General features: G+C 42.0%; 5 protein-coding genes across 5 annotated transcripts; all 5 read right to left on the bottom strand.

Annotated features, from left to right (window-relative positions):
* Nucleotides 1-6749: 6749 nt before the first annotated feature.
* On the bottom strand, nt 6750-7160 carry LOC308154692 (histone H3.2; the record flags this gene model as incomplete). The annotated part of the gene is made up of 1 exon (XM_080527873.1): nt 6750-7160. The coding sequence occupies one exon, from the start codon at nt 7158-7160 to the stop codon at nt 6750-6752; it is 411 nt and encodes a 136-aa protein (XP_080383999.1).
* A 925-nt stretch (nt 7161-8085) lies between these two features.
* LOC308153257 (histone H2A-like) lies at nt 8086-8472 on the bottom strand (the record flags this gene model as incomplete). The annotated part of the gene is made up of 1 exon (XM_080526341.1): nt 8086-8472. The coding sequence occupies one exon, from the start codon at nt 8470-8472 to the stop codon at nt 8086-8088; it is 387 nt and encodes a 128-aa protein (XP_080382467.1).
* Nucleotides 8473-9586: 1114 nt separating this feature from the next.
* LOC308152852 (histone H1-like) lies at nt 9587-10222 on the bottom strand (the record flags this gene model as incomplete). The annotated part of the gene is made up of 1 exon (XM_080525920.1): nt 9587-10222. One exon carries the CDS (start codon nt 10220-10222, stop codon nt 9587-9589), a length of 636 nt encoding a protein of 211 aa, XP_080382046.1.
* Nucleotides 10223-12002: 1780 nt separating this feature from the next.
* On the bottom strand, nt 12003-12380 carry LOC308152951 (histone H2B-like; the record flags this gene model as incomplete). The annotated part of the gene is made up of 1 exon (XM_080526023.1): nt 12003-12380. Exon 1 carries the CDS (start codon nt 12375-12377, stop codon nt 12003-12005), a length of 375 nt encoding a protein of 124 aa, XP_080382149.1. The 5' UTR covers nt 12378-12380.
* A 665-nt stretch (nt 12381-13045) lies between these two features.
* LOC308152921 (histone H4) lies at nt 13046-13357 on the bottom strand (the record flags this gene model as incomplete). The annotated part of the gene is made up of 1 exon (XM_080525993.1): nt 13046-13357. The coding sequence occupies one exon, from the start codon at nt 13355-13357 to the stop codon at nt 13046-13048; it is 312 nt and encodes a 103-aa protein (XP_080382119.1).
* Nucleotides 13358-17929: the final 4572 nt, after the last annotated feature.

Genomic DNA, 17929 nt, shown 5'->3' with positions numbered 1-17929 from the left:
TTTGTAGTTTTAGCTTAGTTTTAGATTATCTTAGACTAGTTTTTGTTTTAGACTGTGTAGTTTTAGTTTAGTTTTAGCTCAATGTGTTTCTTACCTGTATAAATAAAGGTATAAAAATAAAAATACCTGAACACTTTCATTTTCATCTTGTTGAACTTTGCACAGCATGTTACTGTTTACACTTTATTACTTGCATGTGACACTTTATACACTTTGTTACACTTTATTACTTACTTTACTTATTTACTTGTGATTATTGTGATGGTATTGTTGTGATTATGTGATTATGTTGCTGCAAAGCAAATGTTGAAGAACCACAGCCAAATATTTGTATTATTGTGTACTGTAAAATAAATTCTGATTCTGATTCAAGACTTTTTTGTTTCATTAAAAGAATAATAGTTACAACCATAAAGCCTCCATAATGATAAGCTGGCTAATTAGCTTAGGTAATACCTTGCTAGGTAATAATGTTAGCTATCTGACCCAGTGACTTATCACTGACAGATAGTGACAGCTGACAGCTAGAGGGGGAGTGGTTGGGGGTGGGGTTAACCAGACATTGTTACCGCCCATTACCTGGCTGTGAAGGTGAGGAAAAAACAACATCTTTGAAAGGGATTTTCTCTGCTTAGTGATTTGAGGTGTAGCAACTTTCAAATACTCATGTCGTCTTCAATTTGTTTCCAATTTCAATGTATGATGCATCATTTGAAAGCTTACAATCTGTAGTTTAAGCACATGTAAAAAAAAGAAAAATGATTTCGCCTACAGGTAGCACTTTTCATTGGGAGGTGTCACATAAGGGCAAACTGCAAACACAACAAAAATATAATGCACAACAACTGACAAATCAACTGGTATAGTCTTTGTTAGCAGAGTAGACCTAATGTTAACAGAATGGACTTATACTCTTTGTCTATCTGTGCAGCGGTAAGGTGAATAATTCTAGCAGTACTGTCCAGACAGTTGTCTTGTTTAGCCATTCAACTAGGCATTATTTATTCAATGGAGAAAGACATGGAACACAATGCAATTGTGATAATAAATGTGTTCTTTGTTACTTCTTTAATTAAATTAAAGTGTACCTTTCTATTATCATACAATATTTCCTTGAACATGTAAACTCTATAATCATACAGTTGTCTTTCTATTAGTTGTCTCTGTCATACTGAACTGTTTGTTATCATCCTGAACTATCTCTGTTGCTCACCTCACCTCAGTTCTGTCTTTATTGCCCTCCTCTCCTGTTGTCTGTCTCTCTGTTGCTCTCCTCTCCTGTTGTCTGTCTCTCTGTTGCTCTCCTCTCCTGTTGTCTGTCTCTCTGTTGCTCTCCTCTCCTGTTGTCTGTCCGAATATCGGTTGTTAAGTCGCGACGTGTTTCCGGGTCCAAAGTTGGCTGAGGCGCTGTCTTCGAAATGTCGCAATAATAATAATAATAATAATTAATTATATTTATATAGCGCCTTTCCGAGGCTCAAATACCCTGACAATATGGGGAAAACAGGAAAGTGCTGTGTCCCTTGTTGTATGAATAGATCCCAGTCTAAAAAACGATTAAACTGTCATTCTACCACTGTAGTATACTGGTATTCTGGTGCGGAGAATTTCTGGTTTGAACCCGGAAATTGCAAAACGTCAAGTTTGACTTCAGACTTAACAACCGGATATTCAGGGCTCTCAAGTCTCACACATTTTTTTTATTTTTTTACTACACCTAGTGGTAGTGGCCAGTGGTGTAGTCTATTTTTTTCTAGTGGGTATACTGTGATTTTGCCCTCCCAGTCAGAGCGACACCTGTCCCGTAGCGACACCCCATAAGCACCACCACACTCACTTATGCATACAGTATGCATCTACACCAGTCTTTGCTGCCTTGGGGGGGTGGCATGGACTGTACTTGTACATCAAGCTGCCTCACGCTACAGAAACAGGAGATAGGCTCCTGCCCCTTAAGGGCCGTTAGGCTCGAGAACCATCGGTTCTCAAGGCTACTTATGTGGTCTTGACTACCTGTCCACTTTCTCACCTGGTTCTTGCTCTCTCTCTGGTGTGCCGACACCATCCTGCTCCCTCTCATTCTCACCCTCTCTATCCTCCTCTCTCCCTCTTTTGCTGTCACGCAAAAGGCAAATATAACAACCGGAGTATTTATCATTTAATAAGAGGTATACATTGAATTCATATCAAATCATAACATCATTCTAATTGAATATTGGGTTGCTGTGGGCAATGCAGTCAGATACTGTCTTTACTTACTCTCTCACCTGTAAGAAAATCGTATGTACAAAAACCAGACAATTCCAATGAGTGAGGATTTGTTCCAATGCTTCTACTATAATGTGTGTTCCAATGCTTCTATTTATACTGTAAATATACGATTATGGTATTACCATAAAGCCTAATTCTAGCAGAATAAGAAAGATTGTATATCTACTTTAAGTAAAATAATGAAGTGCATCTAGTTAGCTCTTTAGCTGGCATGTGTGCAAGGGCCTTAGCTCATCTAATCACCTCTGAGCTAGCTAGCTCGCTTGCTAGTTCTTTGACACTATTATTCACACCATGAAACTATAATCTTTCTAGTCACAATAATAACGACTAATTTGAACCAACTTTCTCTGTCAGAACACAGTAATTTATATTTGCTAACGTTTCAACTTGCTTACTTTCTTCGGCAGAGCTTTGACCCTGCAAAAACTCTCTCGCGTCGCACGCGCACACTCACGCAAAAACAAAACAAAAACAAAACATTCTCCAGCGCGGCACGAAGCGAAGTGTGGAGGTAGGTCTGGCCCGCCGCCCACCCCAAGGCAATTGTAGGGGAAATACTCAGAGCATTCTGAACGACTGGTTATGTGATAACAAACATGTCCGAAAGTTCGATGTAAGTGCTTCGTAACACAGACGGGGTGAATTTTATGAATAAAAGTGTGAAAGTTCTGTCACAAAACGCTGTTACGTATCCTCGCGTATTTTTAAGTAGGTATACGCAAATCCTTGTCCTTTCCTAGCGGGTATACGGCGTAGTCCTGCGTATCACGTAGACTACACCACTGGTAGTGGCCCTAGGCTGCAGCCTAGGTAAACCTATAATCTGCGCATGCCCCGACTCCTCCCCTATGTATTTTCACAGTGAATTTTACACACACACAGATAAAATGTTTATTGTATTGGAGGATTTTTAATGAATGCTGATAGGCGCCGATAGAATATCAGCCGCATTTTATGAATAAACAATGTTTATTTTTAAAAATCTTTTACAAGTAGCAACTACGAAGTGGGGCTGCGTTGGAAGGTGGGGAAGGTATAAGGTTCAGAGATAGGAAATGTTAGGATATTTATAGCATAGCATAGAGTACAGCACAGTGTTTTATTTGTATAGTATAGTAGTATAGTATAGTGGATAGTGTATATAGCCTTTATTTATGTAAACCAGCTCTTTTCCCTTCTTGTTTTTAGTATTTTTTTCCTAGCACCAGGGGAGCCCCCCCTCCTAAATTTCGTTGTATGGTACCTGTACTGTATTAATGACAATAAAGACCATTCATTCATTCATTAATTCATTCATTTTCGGACTTTGTCTACATGTTACGGTACATGTGGTAATACGGTACATGTGTGAAAACTAGGGTTAGGGTTAGGTGCTACGTTGACTTGGTACATGCTGGCATGTCTAACCCTACCCCTACCCCTACCCCTACCCCTAACCCTAACCCTAACCTTAACTGTAGCACCCTAGCACCTAACCCTAACCCTAGTTTTCCCACAGGTACCGTAACATACACACTAAGATTGAGCAGAAACAGGCAGGGGCTCCTACTTCTACTGCCATCTACACGAGTTCTGCTGTACTGAAAGATTAAATTCAACAATTCACCTTTATAGCATGTGACCTCATATTGTGCTGAAACTAATTAGGGCATAACAGAATCAAATCTATTGTTTTGGTTAAAAGATGTCGGATTAAAACTCCGACATCTCCGGATCCGGTCCATGGGCCTTAGTTGGACCACGTCTGCTCTAGTCCCTTTAACTTCAGACCACGGTCCTAATCATCACTTTGCTCTACTCCCTTTAACTTCAGACCAATGTCCTAATCATCACTTTGTGTACAGTACATAATGTGTGTGTAATATGATATGAAGTGAATGTTTTCTCTTTCTGTGAATGTGTTTGTGTGTCTGTAGTGAATGCAGTGGATATCTTACTACCACCAGAGCCCCAGACCAGAGCCCAGTTTTCACAAGGTGAGTCTCTTTATCCTGAAGTAGCTAACAGTCTCTCTCCACTGATACTCTCCACAAACCCTGAGATATAATTAGAGAGATCTAGGAGAGGGAGAGACTCATGAAAAACAGGCTCGATATCTTACTCCTCTTATTTCTCTGATTTGGTCTCTGCTCTTCTCCCAGATGCCTGTGAGCTCACACTGGACCCAGACACACCATGCAGTGAATTCGGGAGACACACGCCATGCAGTGAAAATTGGGAAAGACAGGTACCAACCCCAGCCTCCAGAGAGATTCAATAGGGGGTCTCGGTATGTGCTGCGTAGTTATCAATGGTAACAAAGGGTGGGAGCCGCCACCGTTGAAAAAAGTCCTGCCAACCTACTTGCCACCCCAGTTACACAGACCAACTGATATAATTTGTTGTATTTTTATTATTGGATCTTTATTTTATTTTTTGAAACTGTTGCACCCTATTTCATGCACCCGAATGGTTGCACCCTATTTCACGTGGAGAGATTTGAATTTGCCTGCTGAGCTGTCTCTTGTGCTGTGCGGTGTGCCTGTTCAGGTAATGTTAAATGTGGTTTTAATTAATTATGTTATTACGTTTAGAATTCATTACCTAATGGATATGTTTAGTCAATTAATGGATGTTTTGTTCATCAATGTAACGTTATTTGCTAAGTTATGAAGCGAATACGTTTTGCAGTTCAGCTGTTAGCACTAGCTAAGTTAGCTAGCTATTTAGCTAGCTAGATATCGTAAGGGTCTGTCTGGACGCTGTTACTGGGAGGTTGAGAGGAGTGGTCAGCAGTGTTGCCAGATTGGTCTGATGTTTACCAGCCCAATAAGTGCTCAAAATCCGCCCAAATTGATAAAAACCAGACCAAATATTATAGCATAGAATATATAATAATTATACATATCAAAAACGAATAGAATAGAGTAAACAAAGGGACTGCTCAAATACCAAAAATAATATTTGTTGATTGTTTCGATTAGCAATGCTGTGTCAAAGTAATGACAATGCTTAGTCTTGTTTCATGTTCAATGCAATGGCAAAATATGATCATGGAAGATAACCTCAATTCAATCATGGTATTATCATATGAAATCCATTTCCATGTGACATCCTCTATAGTCTCAATGAATGTGCCTTTTTAAAACCAACCCCCAATTGAATTGGCAATATAATAAAATGTGTTAATTGCACATTAGCATGGTCTGCAATTAAACACACATTAGCATGGTGATCACAGCATATTTAACACAGTTAACACAGTCTCTGTCAAGTTATTTTTAAACATTTTTTTTCATGGGAAACCAGGCCAAATTCTGTGCACCAGCCCAAGCCCAATTTTACCAGCACAATGCAACCTAAACTAGCCCAATTGGGCTGGAAGGGGTCTTTGGGCCTTGTTGGGGTGACAGTGCTGAGCTGTGTAATATTAGAGCTCCCCATAAGTGAGTGATGCTTTATCATAACCTACTATTCTGTATTCTGTGATTTGGTTTTAAGAGTAATATGTAATTATTTCCCACTTCAATGAATCTCAGAGGGTTGACTCTCAGATTGAGCTCTCTCTGTGAAATCTAGAATCTGAGATTATTGAAGCCCAATCCTGTGATGGTGTCAACAGTCATAGGATGTTCATATCTGGTCAGACTGGACCTCTATTACATATTCCTGGGGTCAGGTCATCTTCATTTGAATGATCCAATGATTGCAAATAGGACATTTGTTTTCAATGTTTTCTCAATAAACTGTAAAAGAGATTATTTTATTTTTTAGAGATTATTATTATTATTTTCTACATTTAAATGTTTTCCTTGTACAATGTAAATGACCCTAACCATCAAATCAGATTAAACTTTATTTACAATACATACTGTGGCACATTTCATTCACATATGCAGTATAGCCTAACGTGTTTTAATAACCCTGACATATTCAATACAATACAACATGCTTTTATAATCATGTGCTCATTGTGTGTGGATTTATGGCAAATTCTTCTTATTTAATCCATTTTAAATTGAGTCTATAACACCACATAATGTGGAAAATTGAAGGGGTCTGAACACTGTATATATACATATACTATCTATTTTAAGAACAGCCTATGGGGGTACCGCATTTTGATGTCCTCCCAGCACCATTAAGCTTTAGCCGAAGTAAATCACAGACCTTGTGTGGAGAAAATCCGTGACCTACAGAATACACTGACTGACCCTGATTTACTTCGGATTATTTTACATAAGGAGTGCTTATCATAGTTAGACCATCACAACGAATTCACACATTAAGGCCTTATGCTGTTGTGAATTGGCCTACATGTATTTCGGTTACCGAGATGGCACGGTCAGCATCCCTGCAGGCTACTCATTTGAGTCGTATAACCTATAGATTAACGCCCTACACGGGTGGTAAATGGAAACACGCCTTTGAGGGAAATATTGAGGTGGCTCTTAAAAGAGCCTTTGGGGATCTACTGTTAGATCAGGGTGGTGATCTTAGGCGCGCTCTCCACGGATACGGCGGGCCAGCTGGATGTCTTTGGGCATGATGGTGACTCTCTTGGCGTGGATGGCGCACAGGTTGGTGTCCTCGAACAGACCAACCAGGTAAGCCTCGCTAGCCTCCTGCAGGGCCATCACAGCAGAGCTCTGGAAGCGCAGGTCGGTCTTGAAATCCTGGGCGATTTCTCTCACCAAGCGCTGGAAGGGCAGCTTGCGGATCAGCAGCTCGGTGGACTTCTGGTAACGACGGATCTCCCTCAGAGCCACGGTGCCGGGCCTGTAACGGTGAGGCTTCTTCACACCGCCGGTGGCCGGGGCGCTTTTACGGGCAGCCTTGGTGGCGAGCTGCTTCCTGGGGGCTTTGCCGCCGGTGGATTTACGAGCGGTCTGCTTGGTTCTGGCCATGACGATATCTTCCTTCGTTCAGTTGGAGTATAACCAATCTCAACAGAACGTTGTACATTTATAAACCCCCAGTCGTGCCCCGATTGGTTGGCGACTATAGACGAGCTCATTGGCTCGTTGGCGCCTCCTTCTCCGGCTGCCATTGGACACGAGCACCGTCCACAAATTCAAACACTTATACCCTGCCGCGCGCTTCCTTTGTTTGGCCCCTCCCCCAAACCGCTGGCTTCAAAGAGATGTAATTCCGATATCTTTTGTCAATGATAATCTATCCTTTAAATTATTATTTTTTAAAGCCAAAACAAATGTGAAGATACAAAAAAGTATGTAATGTACGACTATATGAATACAAATGAACAAGAACAGTGTAAACATTATGTACAGAGATCAGCGTGGTGCAGACACTTATTTTGTCTTTACCGTGGTTGTGTGCCATTGGACGTCCTTTAATCTCGCTGCTGTTGTGGACATTGTTGTCCTCTATCCTTAATCTATAACTTCATCATTGTTGTCCTCTATTCTAAATCTATAATTTCATCATTGTTGTCCTCTATTCTAAATCTATAATTTCAACATTGTTGTCCTCTAATTTTAATCTAACGTTTCATAACTAGTTGTCCTCACCCAGTTCATACAAATGATGAACCAACAAACGCAAACTATTATTATGGGAGAACAAGGTCCACTACACAAGGAAGGGGTGATGTTTAAAACCGTAAAACCGTAAAAAAGGACTAAACGTTATTTCGTTCTCGTTCTCTGCCTCGTACATGAAATCACAATTAGTGTTCTTCACAACATGAAACACTCATAACGCAGACAAACAGTGGAGGGAGAGATGGACTGCACTTTTGGAGAGAGAAGTGGTTGGCTCTTAAAAGAGCCTTTGGGGTTAAGTAGTGGGGTCAAAGCCGTAGTAGAACTTTTACTTGGCTTTGGCGGGCTTCTCGGTCTTCTTGGGGAGCAGCACTGCCTGGATGTTGGGCAGCACACCACCCTGAGCGATGGTCACACCGCCCAGCAGTTTGTTCAGCTCCTCGTCGTTACGGACGGCCAGCTGCAGATGACGGGGGATGATACGAGACTTCTTGTTGTCGCGGGCGGCGTTGCCGGCCAACTCCAGGATTTCAGCAGTCAGGTACTCGAGCACGGCGGCCAGGTAAACCGGTGCGCCGGCGCCCACACGATGGGCATAGTTGCCCTTGCGTAGGAGCCTGTGGACACGGCCCACAGGGAACTGAAGCCCGGCGCGAGAAGAGCGGGTCTTTGCCTTTGCTCTGGCCTTGCCTCCAGTTTTGCCTCTCCCTGACATGGTGACGGTTTAGCGGGATCTCAAACAAGATGAAGAAAATAATTTCAGATAACAGTTCCGCCGCTTGGAGCGTCGTTCTTATAGCTCGCCTTGACGGCGTTCATTGGCCACTGGGTCGATGTCACCTCATCCAATCAAGAGACAGAGATTGTGACACTTCTGTCTTTGTGAGTTTCCCTCGCGCGCCAGAAATCGAAGTTTAAATCAAACTCGTCCCACGTAATAATAATAATAATAATAATAATAATAATAATAATAATAATAACTTTATTTGTATAGCGCTCTTCCTGCAAACGTTGCAGCTCAAAGTGCTTTAATCATTATATAATCTTAATTTAATTATTTAGTCATTTAAAGGCAATATTAAAAAGATGGGTTTTTAGTCTTGACTTGAACATATGCGCTGAGGTTGCATCCCTAATGTAAACTGGCAGTGGAGACACAATTTGGGTGCATAAAATGAGAATGCAGCCTCAACAAATCTCTTCTTTTGTACATGTGGTACACAGAGAAAACCAGCGTCAGAAGACCTGACATGACATATTCAATATACTAAAACTAGTATATGTCATAATATAATAATAATAATAATAATAATAATAATAATAATAATAATAATATATATATATAATTGATACGTATATAATATGTACATTGTGAAGTGCGTTCCCAGCTCTCTGTAGTACGTTACTCCTGACTGAGCGAAAAGTGTTCTGTTATCTCCCGCCTTTCTGTCCAAATATAACGTATTGGTGTAACGGAAAGAGGAACTAACTGTATATGTTGATATTATATGCAACTTTATAATTATGGACACTGTCATACCCCCACCATCCTCTCCCGCACACAGATCTACCGAGTGACACGTTATAGCGTCAAAGTGTAAACTAGACCTAGATGTCAAATCTCTCATTACTGCTCATTATTTACTCAATAAGTAAAACCATGATTGTCGTGTGTGTAAGTCCGTGGTTGACACTGGTGTAAAATACTAAAATAAACACTCGACTTTTTCTGTCGTCATGGATGATAATGCGTTTTTACGAAAATCTGGGTGGCTCTTAAAAGAGCCTTTTTGTGGTACAAATGGTGTCGACAAGAACACTTTGAATGTTTACTTCTTCTTTGGGGCTGCCTTCTTTGCCTTGGGCTTCACCGTTTTGGGTTTGGCTACCTTGGGCTTGGCTGCCTTGACGGCCTTTTTGGGGCTCTTAGCCGGAGCCTTCTTGACCGGTGTGGCCTTCTTGACTTTCTTGGGGCTCTTGGTGGCCTTCTTGGTGACTGCCGCGGGCTTCTTTGCCTTCTTGGGAGACTTCTTGACCGCAGCAGCGGGTTTCTTTGCCTTTTTCGGAGACTTCTTGGCAGCGGCAGGCTTCTTTGTGGCCGCCTTCTTGGGTTTCGGGGCGGCGGCTTTCTTCGCCGGCTTCTTGATCGCCTCGGCGGCTTTCTTGTTGAGCTTGAAAGAGCCGGAGGCCCCGGTGCCCTTGAGCTGGAGCAGAGTGCCCTTGGTGACGAGGCTCTTGACGGCGACCTTGACGCGGGAGTTGTTCTTCTCCACGTCGTAGCCACCGGCCGACAGCGCCTTCTTGAGCGCGGCCAGAGAAACACCGCTCCTCTCCTTGGATGCGGACACGGCCGTCACGATGAGCTCGGCGACGCTGGGGCCAGCTGCTTTCTTGGGCCTGGTTGCTGCCTTCTTCTTGGGGCTCTTGGCCGGCGCGGGGGCTGGTGCTGGTGCGACTTCTGCCATGTCTGTAGAAAGTCTCGTTCGTTCCGGTAAACCAACTAGTCTGCAAATCTGCTCTGTGAGAATGAAGCTCAACCCGGAGCAGGGGGCTGTCCTTAAACGCGGCATGAGAACCGTGCAGACTCAGCCATCCCTGCTCAGCAGTCGTAGCTGCCGAAATGTTTGGGCGCCTGTGTTTTCTCCTCGCGAATAACGGGCCAAAAGTCACCCGTGGTGCCGAGTTGAGGTCCAAATGCAAACGGGCCAGCGAGCAGACTTGCCTCCGGTTAGAATAAAGTCATGTGAGCCGCGAAGGCCTCGTGAGTTTTGTTGTGACTCGATCAAAACCCCACCGTTGCACCGTCGGAGGGAGCGGTGCGCACAGCTTTTCCTGTGTTATTTGTCTCCTAAAGTGGCTAAAAGTGCATATGATTGCGACCAGCACTCGTTGTCCAGGTAGCCAGGTTGTCTGGCAAGGGAGTACAAAGGTTGAGGGTCCCCCGATGTGGTGCGGGGTGTTATAAATATGAGCTCTTTTGGTGGTCGTGAAACACAGTCGCGGGGATGGGGCTGAGAGCTTGTCCGTATAGGTGATTTTTCAGATGGTGTCCCTCTCCCTCCCATTAAATCTAGACAAGACAGGTGAAAGCCATAGATAGACTATGCTTGCTGCATGTCGATTCTGAGGAATCAATTGCGATATTATCACCAGAATTGTGTTGAGGACATCAGCAGCCTTATGATGAATATGTTCGGCTACTAAACTAGTTGGTAACTAGCTGAAATTGCAATCATAACTTTGTTTGTAAATAAATAAATAATAATAGTAATAAGTAAATTCAATAAATGAAATGTGCTTATGTATGTGTTGTTTATCGATGGTGACGTAGTCAGCCTGCCTCCTCTCTCCATGTGTTTGTGGGTCTTTGTGGACCAGGGTGTTTAAATTACATCACATTTGTAATGTAACATAATATAATATAATGGTTCTGCCGCTGCTTGGCTGTCCTTGAGCCTCGTATTAATCGTATTAATATTCACCAATAATACAATAATAGACATAGACAAGACATGCATGACCGAACTCGTTCACATCATTGGTTCTTGAGGTTCTGTCCAGGTAGCTGACTAGTGAGCCTGCATCAACCTTAATGCTATTCAAGTGCAAGAAGATTACATTTGTCTTCGCCGTTTAAGATACACACATTCATCTGCTGTGGAGCAGTAGCAGGCGGTCTGATTCTCCCTGGAGGTGATGGTAGATCCACATGTGAACGCCGTTTAAACTATTATTATATTTTATTATTTATTTTAAATCCACCTGTCCCGAGAAATTGGCCATGCGTATGTATGCAGTGTAGTCACTCCTGTCCATTATATTAATAGAGGAAACTAGTGAGCAACAAACAAGTGAGGAACAAAAAAGGCGCGCAAAACCTCCTGCGCGTTCAAGGACTGGAGTCTTTGAAAATTGTGACATCGAGTAATTGATACATATGCCTTATACATGCTTGTTATGTTATGAATGCTTTCTGCCTGTTTTAACCTGCTGTGTCTTTCACTCCTGTATTACTGTTTTATTTGTGTTTTCTTCCTTGTTATGTAAAGCACTTTGAGACCCTTGGTCTGGGAAAGGTGCTGTATAATTGTACTTACTTGTTACAATACACAATTAGTACAGCATATACATTCGACTGATTTGTAGCACGCGAGGTCATCTCACTATGGAATTGCTTTCTTTTTTGATAGGGTGGGTGGCTCTTAAAAGAGCCTTTTGGGGTAAGTAATACAGACGAAAATCTGTTTACTTGGAGCTGGTGTATTTGGTTACGGCCTTGGTGCCCTCGGACACGGCGTGCTTGGCCAGCTCACCGGGGAGCAGCAGACGCACAGCGGTCTGGATCTCCCTGGAGGTGATGGTAGAACGCTTGTTGTAGTGGGCTAGGCGAGAGGACTCGCCGGCGATGCGCTCGAAGATGTCGTTGACGAAGGAATTCATGATTCCCATGGCCTTGGAGGAGATGCCGGTGTCGGGGTGGACCTGCTTCAGGACCTTGTACACGTAGATGGCATAGCTCTCCTTCCTGGACTTTCTGCGCTTCTTGCCGGTTTTGGTGGCGGTCTTGGTGACGGCTTTCTTGGAGCCCTTCTTGGGCGCTGGCTTCGCAGGTTCTGGCATGTTGATAGTGGCTCGTTACTTCTTAGAAACGAATGAAGAGGCGGCAAACGCACACCCGTAATATAAAGGTGGGGCTATGCAAATTAGGCGGCTGCTGACATCCACTTCCAAAGCTCTAGTCTGCCTCGCGGGTAAATACATTATCTGCGCACGCGCGGGCTCCTCCCCCCACCCCTTCCTTACTTTTTCACCCGGCTGTCGGGTTGCCTTGTTTCCGATGGCGATATGAACATGAAAACGTCAAGAGGAAGATTGAGAATGATATACATAGAACACCAAGTCCCCCAAACTCCCAACCAGCCTAGCGATTACTACCAGGAATTGTCCTTTTGGGATGGTACGACAAGGGCATGCATTATTATTATCACTAGATGCGCAATAGAAAAAGGGGCTGCACTGTGTTGTGTGCGTAATAATCCATAATAACCATCTTTCTAGGGTGCAAATGTGGGATGGTCATTTCTAGTCGTGGAATGCCAAGACTACGCATTTACTTGCGTTGACATTGATTTGGCAACGTATGTTTTTATTCATGACAGCTAAACCCGTTGACTGTACAGGCCTGACAAAATGTGTTATAATAATGGAATCAACTCTCTTGTGTGGAGATGGGTGGCTCTTAAAAGAGCCGTTGTTTTTTGTAGGGGGTGGTTGAGTTTACGAATAGTTTAGCCGCCGAAGCCGTACAGAGTACGTCCCTGGCGTTTCAGAGCGTATACAACATCCATGGCGGTGACGGTCTTCCTCTTGGCATGCTCGGTGTAGGTGACGGCATCACGGATAACGTTCTCAAGGAACACCTTCAGCACACCACGGGTCTCTTCGTAGATCAGACCAGAGATACGCTTCACACCCCCACGGCGAGCCAGGCGGCGAATAGCGGGCTTCGTGATTCCCTGGATGTTATCACGGAGAACCTTGCGATGACGCTTGGCGCCTCCTTTTCCGAGTCCCTTTCCTCCTTTTCCTCTTCCAGACATGTTGAGTTCAGTAAGATTATGACTTCGGTGAAGTTGTGGGTTGAATTTATCTCAGCTACGAGGACGTGATTGAGACCAGGCTGTACAGGAACCGCGCGCTATCGCTTGCCTCTTTTTTTCTTTTTTCTTGTGGGGGATTTTTGTCGAGGGAGGAGCTTCTGCTAGGGACAACGTTTGGCATTATGGGCATTATTGAAGCAAAAGGACATCGCACACACACACACACACACACACACACACACACACACACACACACACACACACACACACACACACACACACACTCACAATCAGTAAAAGAACATAACATTAATCAAGATGTTTGGAATGGTAAGATTGACTCCTTACAACAGCGAAAAATGTGAGCTCTTTCCCAGTGAGCAATTTTACGTTGATTAGACGTCTAAACAACGTCTAAATGGCCCGTAGACGTCTAGGCCAAATCGAGGCTAAATATCGGCCATTTTGGATATTTAAAAAACGTCTATGTTTAGACGTTGAAATGCCGTTGAAACATAGACGTTGTTTCCCTTTCTATGTTTCAACGGCATTTCAACGTCTAAACATAGACGTTGTTTCAATTTCCAATTTAGCCTAAATTTAGCTTAATTATAACCTAGACATTGAAACACCTGTGTTTAAACGTCTAGGCTAAAACAAAGCCAAATGGAGGTGAAATTGAAACGACTGTTTCTATAGGCATTTCAACGGCAGACTATATATAGCTGTTGAAATGCAGTTTAAACAGACCTTTCAATTTCCAATTTCACATCAATTTAGCTTTGTTATAGCCTAGACGATTAAACACTTAGTATAAGTAGACAAATACAATTGTCATGAGTAATAAGTAAATATAAATAAGGAAATATGAATAGGAACATGTATTTATTTAGGGAACTAGTAAATACGAAATAAAAATAAGGAAAAAAGAATATTAAATATTAACAATGTTGATTGTTGTGGTTTGATTGATTGATTGAAAACTTTATTAGAAGATTTGCAGAAGTAGGTACATGAAAGTACATATTACATACAAGGTCAACTAACAGGATAAAAACCCAAGAAAGCCACTGGCTTATTTCAATTGGGGTCCTTGTGGAACATTTAACAACATTTAACAACATTTAACAACATAATAACAACATATTTAATAACATAATAACAATGAAATAGGAACATTTAACTAGTAAACATTTAACTAGTAAACATTTAACTAGTAAATACAAAATAAAAATAAGGAAAAAAGAATATTAAATATTAACAATGTTGATTGATGTGGAACATTTAACAACATAATAACTACATATTTAACAACATTTAATAACATAATAACAATGAAATAGGAACATTTAACAACATAATAGTATTTATTGACAGTTATGGAGACAACATTTAGGTTGGGTTATTCTGTCTGTAGCCAGCACCGCCCGTTCTGCCTGGGGCCTGCTTCAGGTGATCTCCAATGCTCGCCCTTGCCTCCACCTCTGTGACCTTTTTTAGGTTCATGACAGCTTCTGTAATTAAATAAAGCAAAAGAAAAGTTATTTTCACAGAAGAATCCCATTTAAAACTTTAAAAAGCAAGAGTAAAGAGCCAGATAAATTGTGGATTGCCTACTATGTGCCAAAGAAAATGTAATATGCTTGAATGTCTGGTGCCCTGTAGCTCTTGTTCCTATAGTGAGCAAATGTTTGACACTCGCCACAAAATAATCTGTAGTATGCTACCACCCACCCTAGACCCCCGTGTATGGATAGTAGAGTTGAAGCCGTTGCTATAGACAACAAACCTTTAGTGCACACCTTTTTGATCAAGTCAAGTTAGCTGATGACGGTGCAGGCCTGATCAACAACAACATGGCGGCCTACAGTACAGAGATCAAAGTTCTAAATTGGAATCGAATTCATAAGTGGAAAATTCTAATGCATTTAACCAGGTTTGATGTGTGTTGAAGATCAGATGTCTGTGAGCACTGAAGACAGCTGGTCTGCACAGCGCTTCACAGAGTACAAACCACTTAACACAAACTGATAAAACTCCATATAGCCATGTAATTACCTCATTGACAATGTTGTTACTAGTTATAGTACTATACCGGTATAGAGGTTATTAACTTACTATACGGGTATAGAGGTCTTCATGTCAAATATAAGGCTTTTGTTTTGGACGCATGATCCACCTACTTTAGTGATGATGCCGGTAGGTATATTTAGCCAAAAATAGCTAGCTAGTTAAAAACAAGAAGACAGAGTGGTCTTGGAAGTTATATAACTCCACAATGTTGACATATAGAAAAAGCAAACAAGCCAATGCTCAGCCGAAAGACTTGATAAATGTTGATAAAAAGAGTAGATACATTTTAGTATAGCTGAACTAGCTACTCACCCTGGGAGAGGTACTGCAGCGCAGACAGGAACGGGTCAGCCTCGTTCTTTCTTCTTTCTTCCAATCGCAAACTTCTGTTATTACTAGTTCGACTAGAAACGGACAGATTGCTCTCAGATGATGAAACCAATTCTGACCTTGACAGGTTAGACATAGTTTTCTACATAGTTCCATTAAAAATCCATTAAAATAGGTATTCATATTTTGACGGTAAAATCTCTGGCCAACAACATTCAAATCTTGCGCGCGACCGTTTGCTGGCTGTGCGCAGGCGCAGTGTAGTAGTTCCATGAGTGCCCGCGGGTAGGTAGACGGTCGTTGTAGTTCTCAGCCTCTTTGTTGTAGTTCAACGTCACTGCATCACTGATGTGCTATCAAATAAATCGTGTGGAATTTATCATTTGTTATGAACGGAATGCAAATGATCCGCCATTTTCACGTCCACTGTGTTTTAAATGTTTTGTAATAATGCTCATTTTAATTGAACTGCAAAAAACACAGGCCACATGTTACTGTAAGAGTTAGCTGTTAGTTATTGTACACTGGTACACTGTTATTTAAGGTCGACGTGACCTGTTATTGATTTGTGTTTGCTGCCGTTTGGTCTAGTTGTTTTGACCGGTTATAGCCTACTGAATAAACGCCGGAATCATGGCAAGAAGGGCTAGCTGTGTCGATTAGTGATGGGCGAAAATGAACGAACTAATCTTTTTGAACGACTCTTTTTAGTGTCCGATACGTGCCGAACAGTTTGTCAAACGTCCGAGTACTATTCCCACCGTTATTAAATCCCTCTAAACTGTCAGAATACGTCCCAGACGAGTTGATACATCCAATTGTACATATATGTGTGCTGGGCTGGCGCTGGCAAAAAAGTATCAAAACTCGAAAGGTTCGATACAATTGGATGTATCAACTCGTCTGGGACGTATTCTGACAGTTTAGAGGGGTTTAATAACGGTTTTAATGCATTTGAGATTGTAGTTTATTTGTACTTAATAATGGGCCTATATGTTTGCTATGAAGAAATGTCTCCTGACTGTGGGGCAAGGTATTTATGACCTCCTGGCCTCTCCCCCTGACCTGATAGGACCACTGGCTGTGACTGCATTTTGACTTTGTTTATAAGTAAGGGTGTGGGCTCTGGCCCGGTCTCTCTTCTCTCTCACCTCTTGACCAAGCAGCTCTCTCTCTCTCTCTCTCTCTCTCTCTCTCTCTCTCTCTCTCTCTCTCTCTCTCAGGCCGCTCCTCTCAGGCCCTCTCTCTCTCTCTCTGTGCCTGACCCAGCAGCTCCTCTCTGTCCCCCTCCCCCTCTTTCTCCTCTCTCCCCCTCTCTCTGCCAGACCAGCGTCCAGCTTTGATGTCTGTATACTTTTGTATTTTGAATAAATGGTCTTAACCTGCTCAATAACTATTCTTCATTTTAGTAGCCAACAGGTTAGAAATATACAACAGATGGCGAGCCTGAATCCCGGAGGTCTATAAAGAGGAATCTACGTTTGAAAACTTAAGCTGAAACCACGGCTCTGAAGACGGTAAGAATGAAAATAGCGCTATTTTCTGTTTAAACCGCTAGGGGCGCGTGTGCAACAGCTGTGTTTTCAAGCATTTTCTTTGAGACTAAAAGAACCTTCAACTTTAAGGTTTAAAGTAAAGTAACTTGTTGGAAAAGGAAACAAATCTTTCATATTCTTTAAACTGGGGGTGAGAGCCGGGTTAAGAAGCCCGTATTTTAAATATACGATTTGATTTGTAAGATATTGAGTGATTTGATTTATATGGTATTATGGAATATCGTGTGTCTGTGTAAAATTCGGTAAAATTGTGTTTTTGGAATGAGTATTCCTTCCTAATTTGATAAAGTGTAAGTAGACTGTGAAGTCTGTTTTGTAAGAAAGAGCATTATTGTAAAAGATTAAGAAATCAAATCTTCAGAACTGTGGCAAGAAGTGTGTCTTAGACGCCATTGCTCTTTGTCCTTGAGGAAGGACACACACAGAGGCCTTCTCTTGGAAGAGGAACAGTGAAAAGCATATGAGTATTTGAATAAGATTTGGTTTGGTAACTAATAGTTTAACTGCATTGAAAGATAATCTTGAAATTGTTGTGTCGTGGAGAATGTAATTTGTTTGTGAAAACAAAGTTGTGTTAAGTTATTGATTAAAGCGAAAACAGAGGGCGCGGTTT

This window comes from Nansenia antarctica, assembly GCF_963989245.1.
Source record: "Nansenia antarctica genome assembly, chromosome: 3".
Taxonomy (NCBI): Eukaryota; Metazoa; Chordata; class Actinopteri; order Argentiniformes; family Microstomatidae; genus Nansenia; species Nansenia antarctica.
This window is presented reverse-complemented; position numbering and strand designations above follow the sequence as displayed.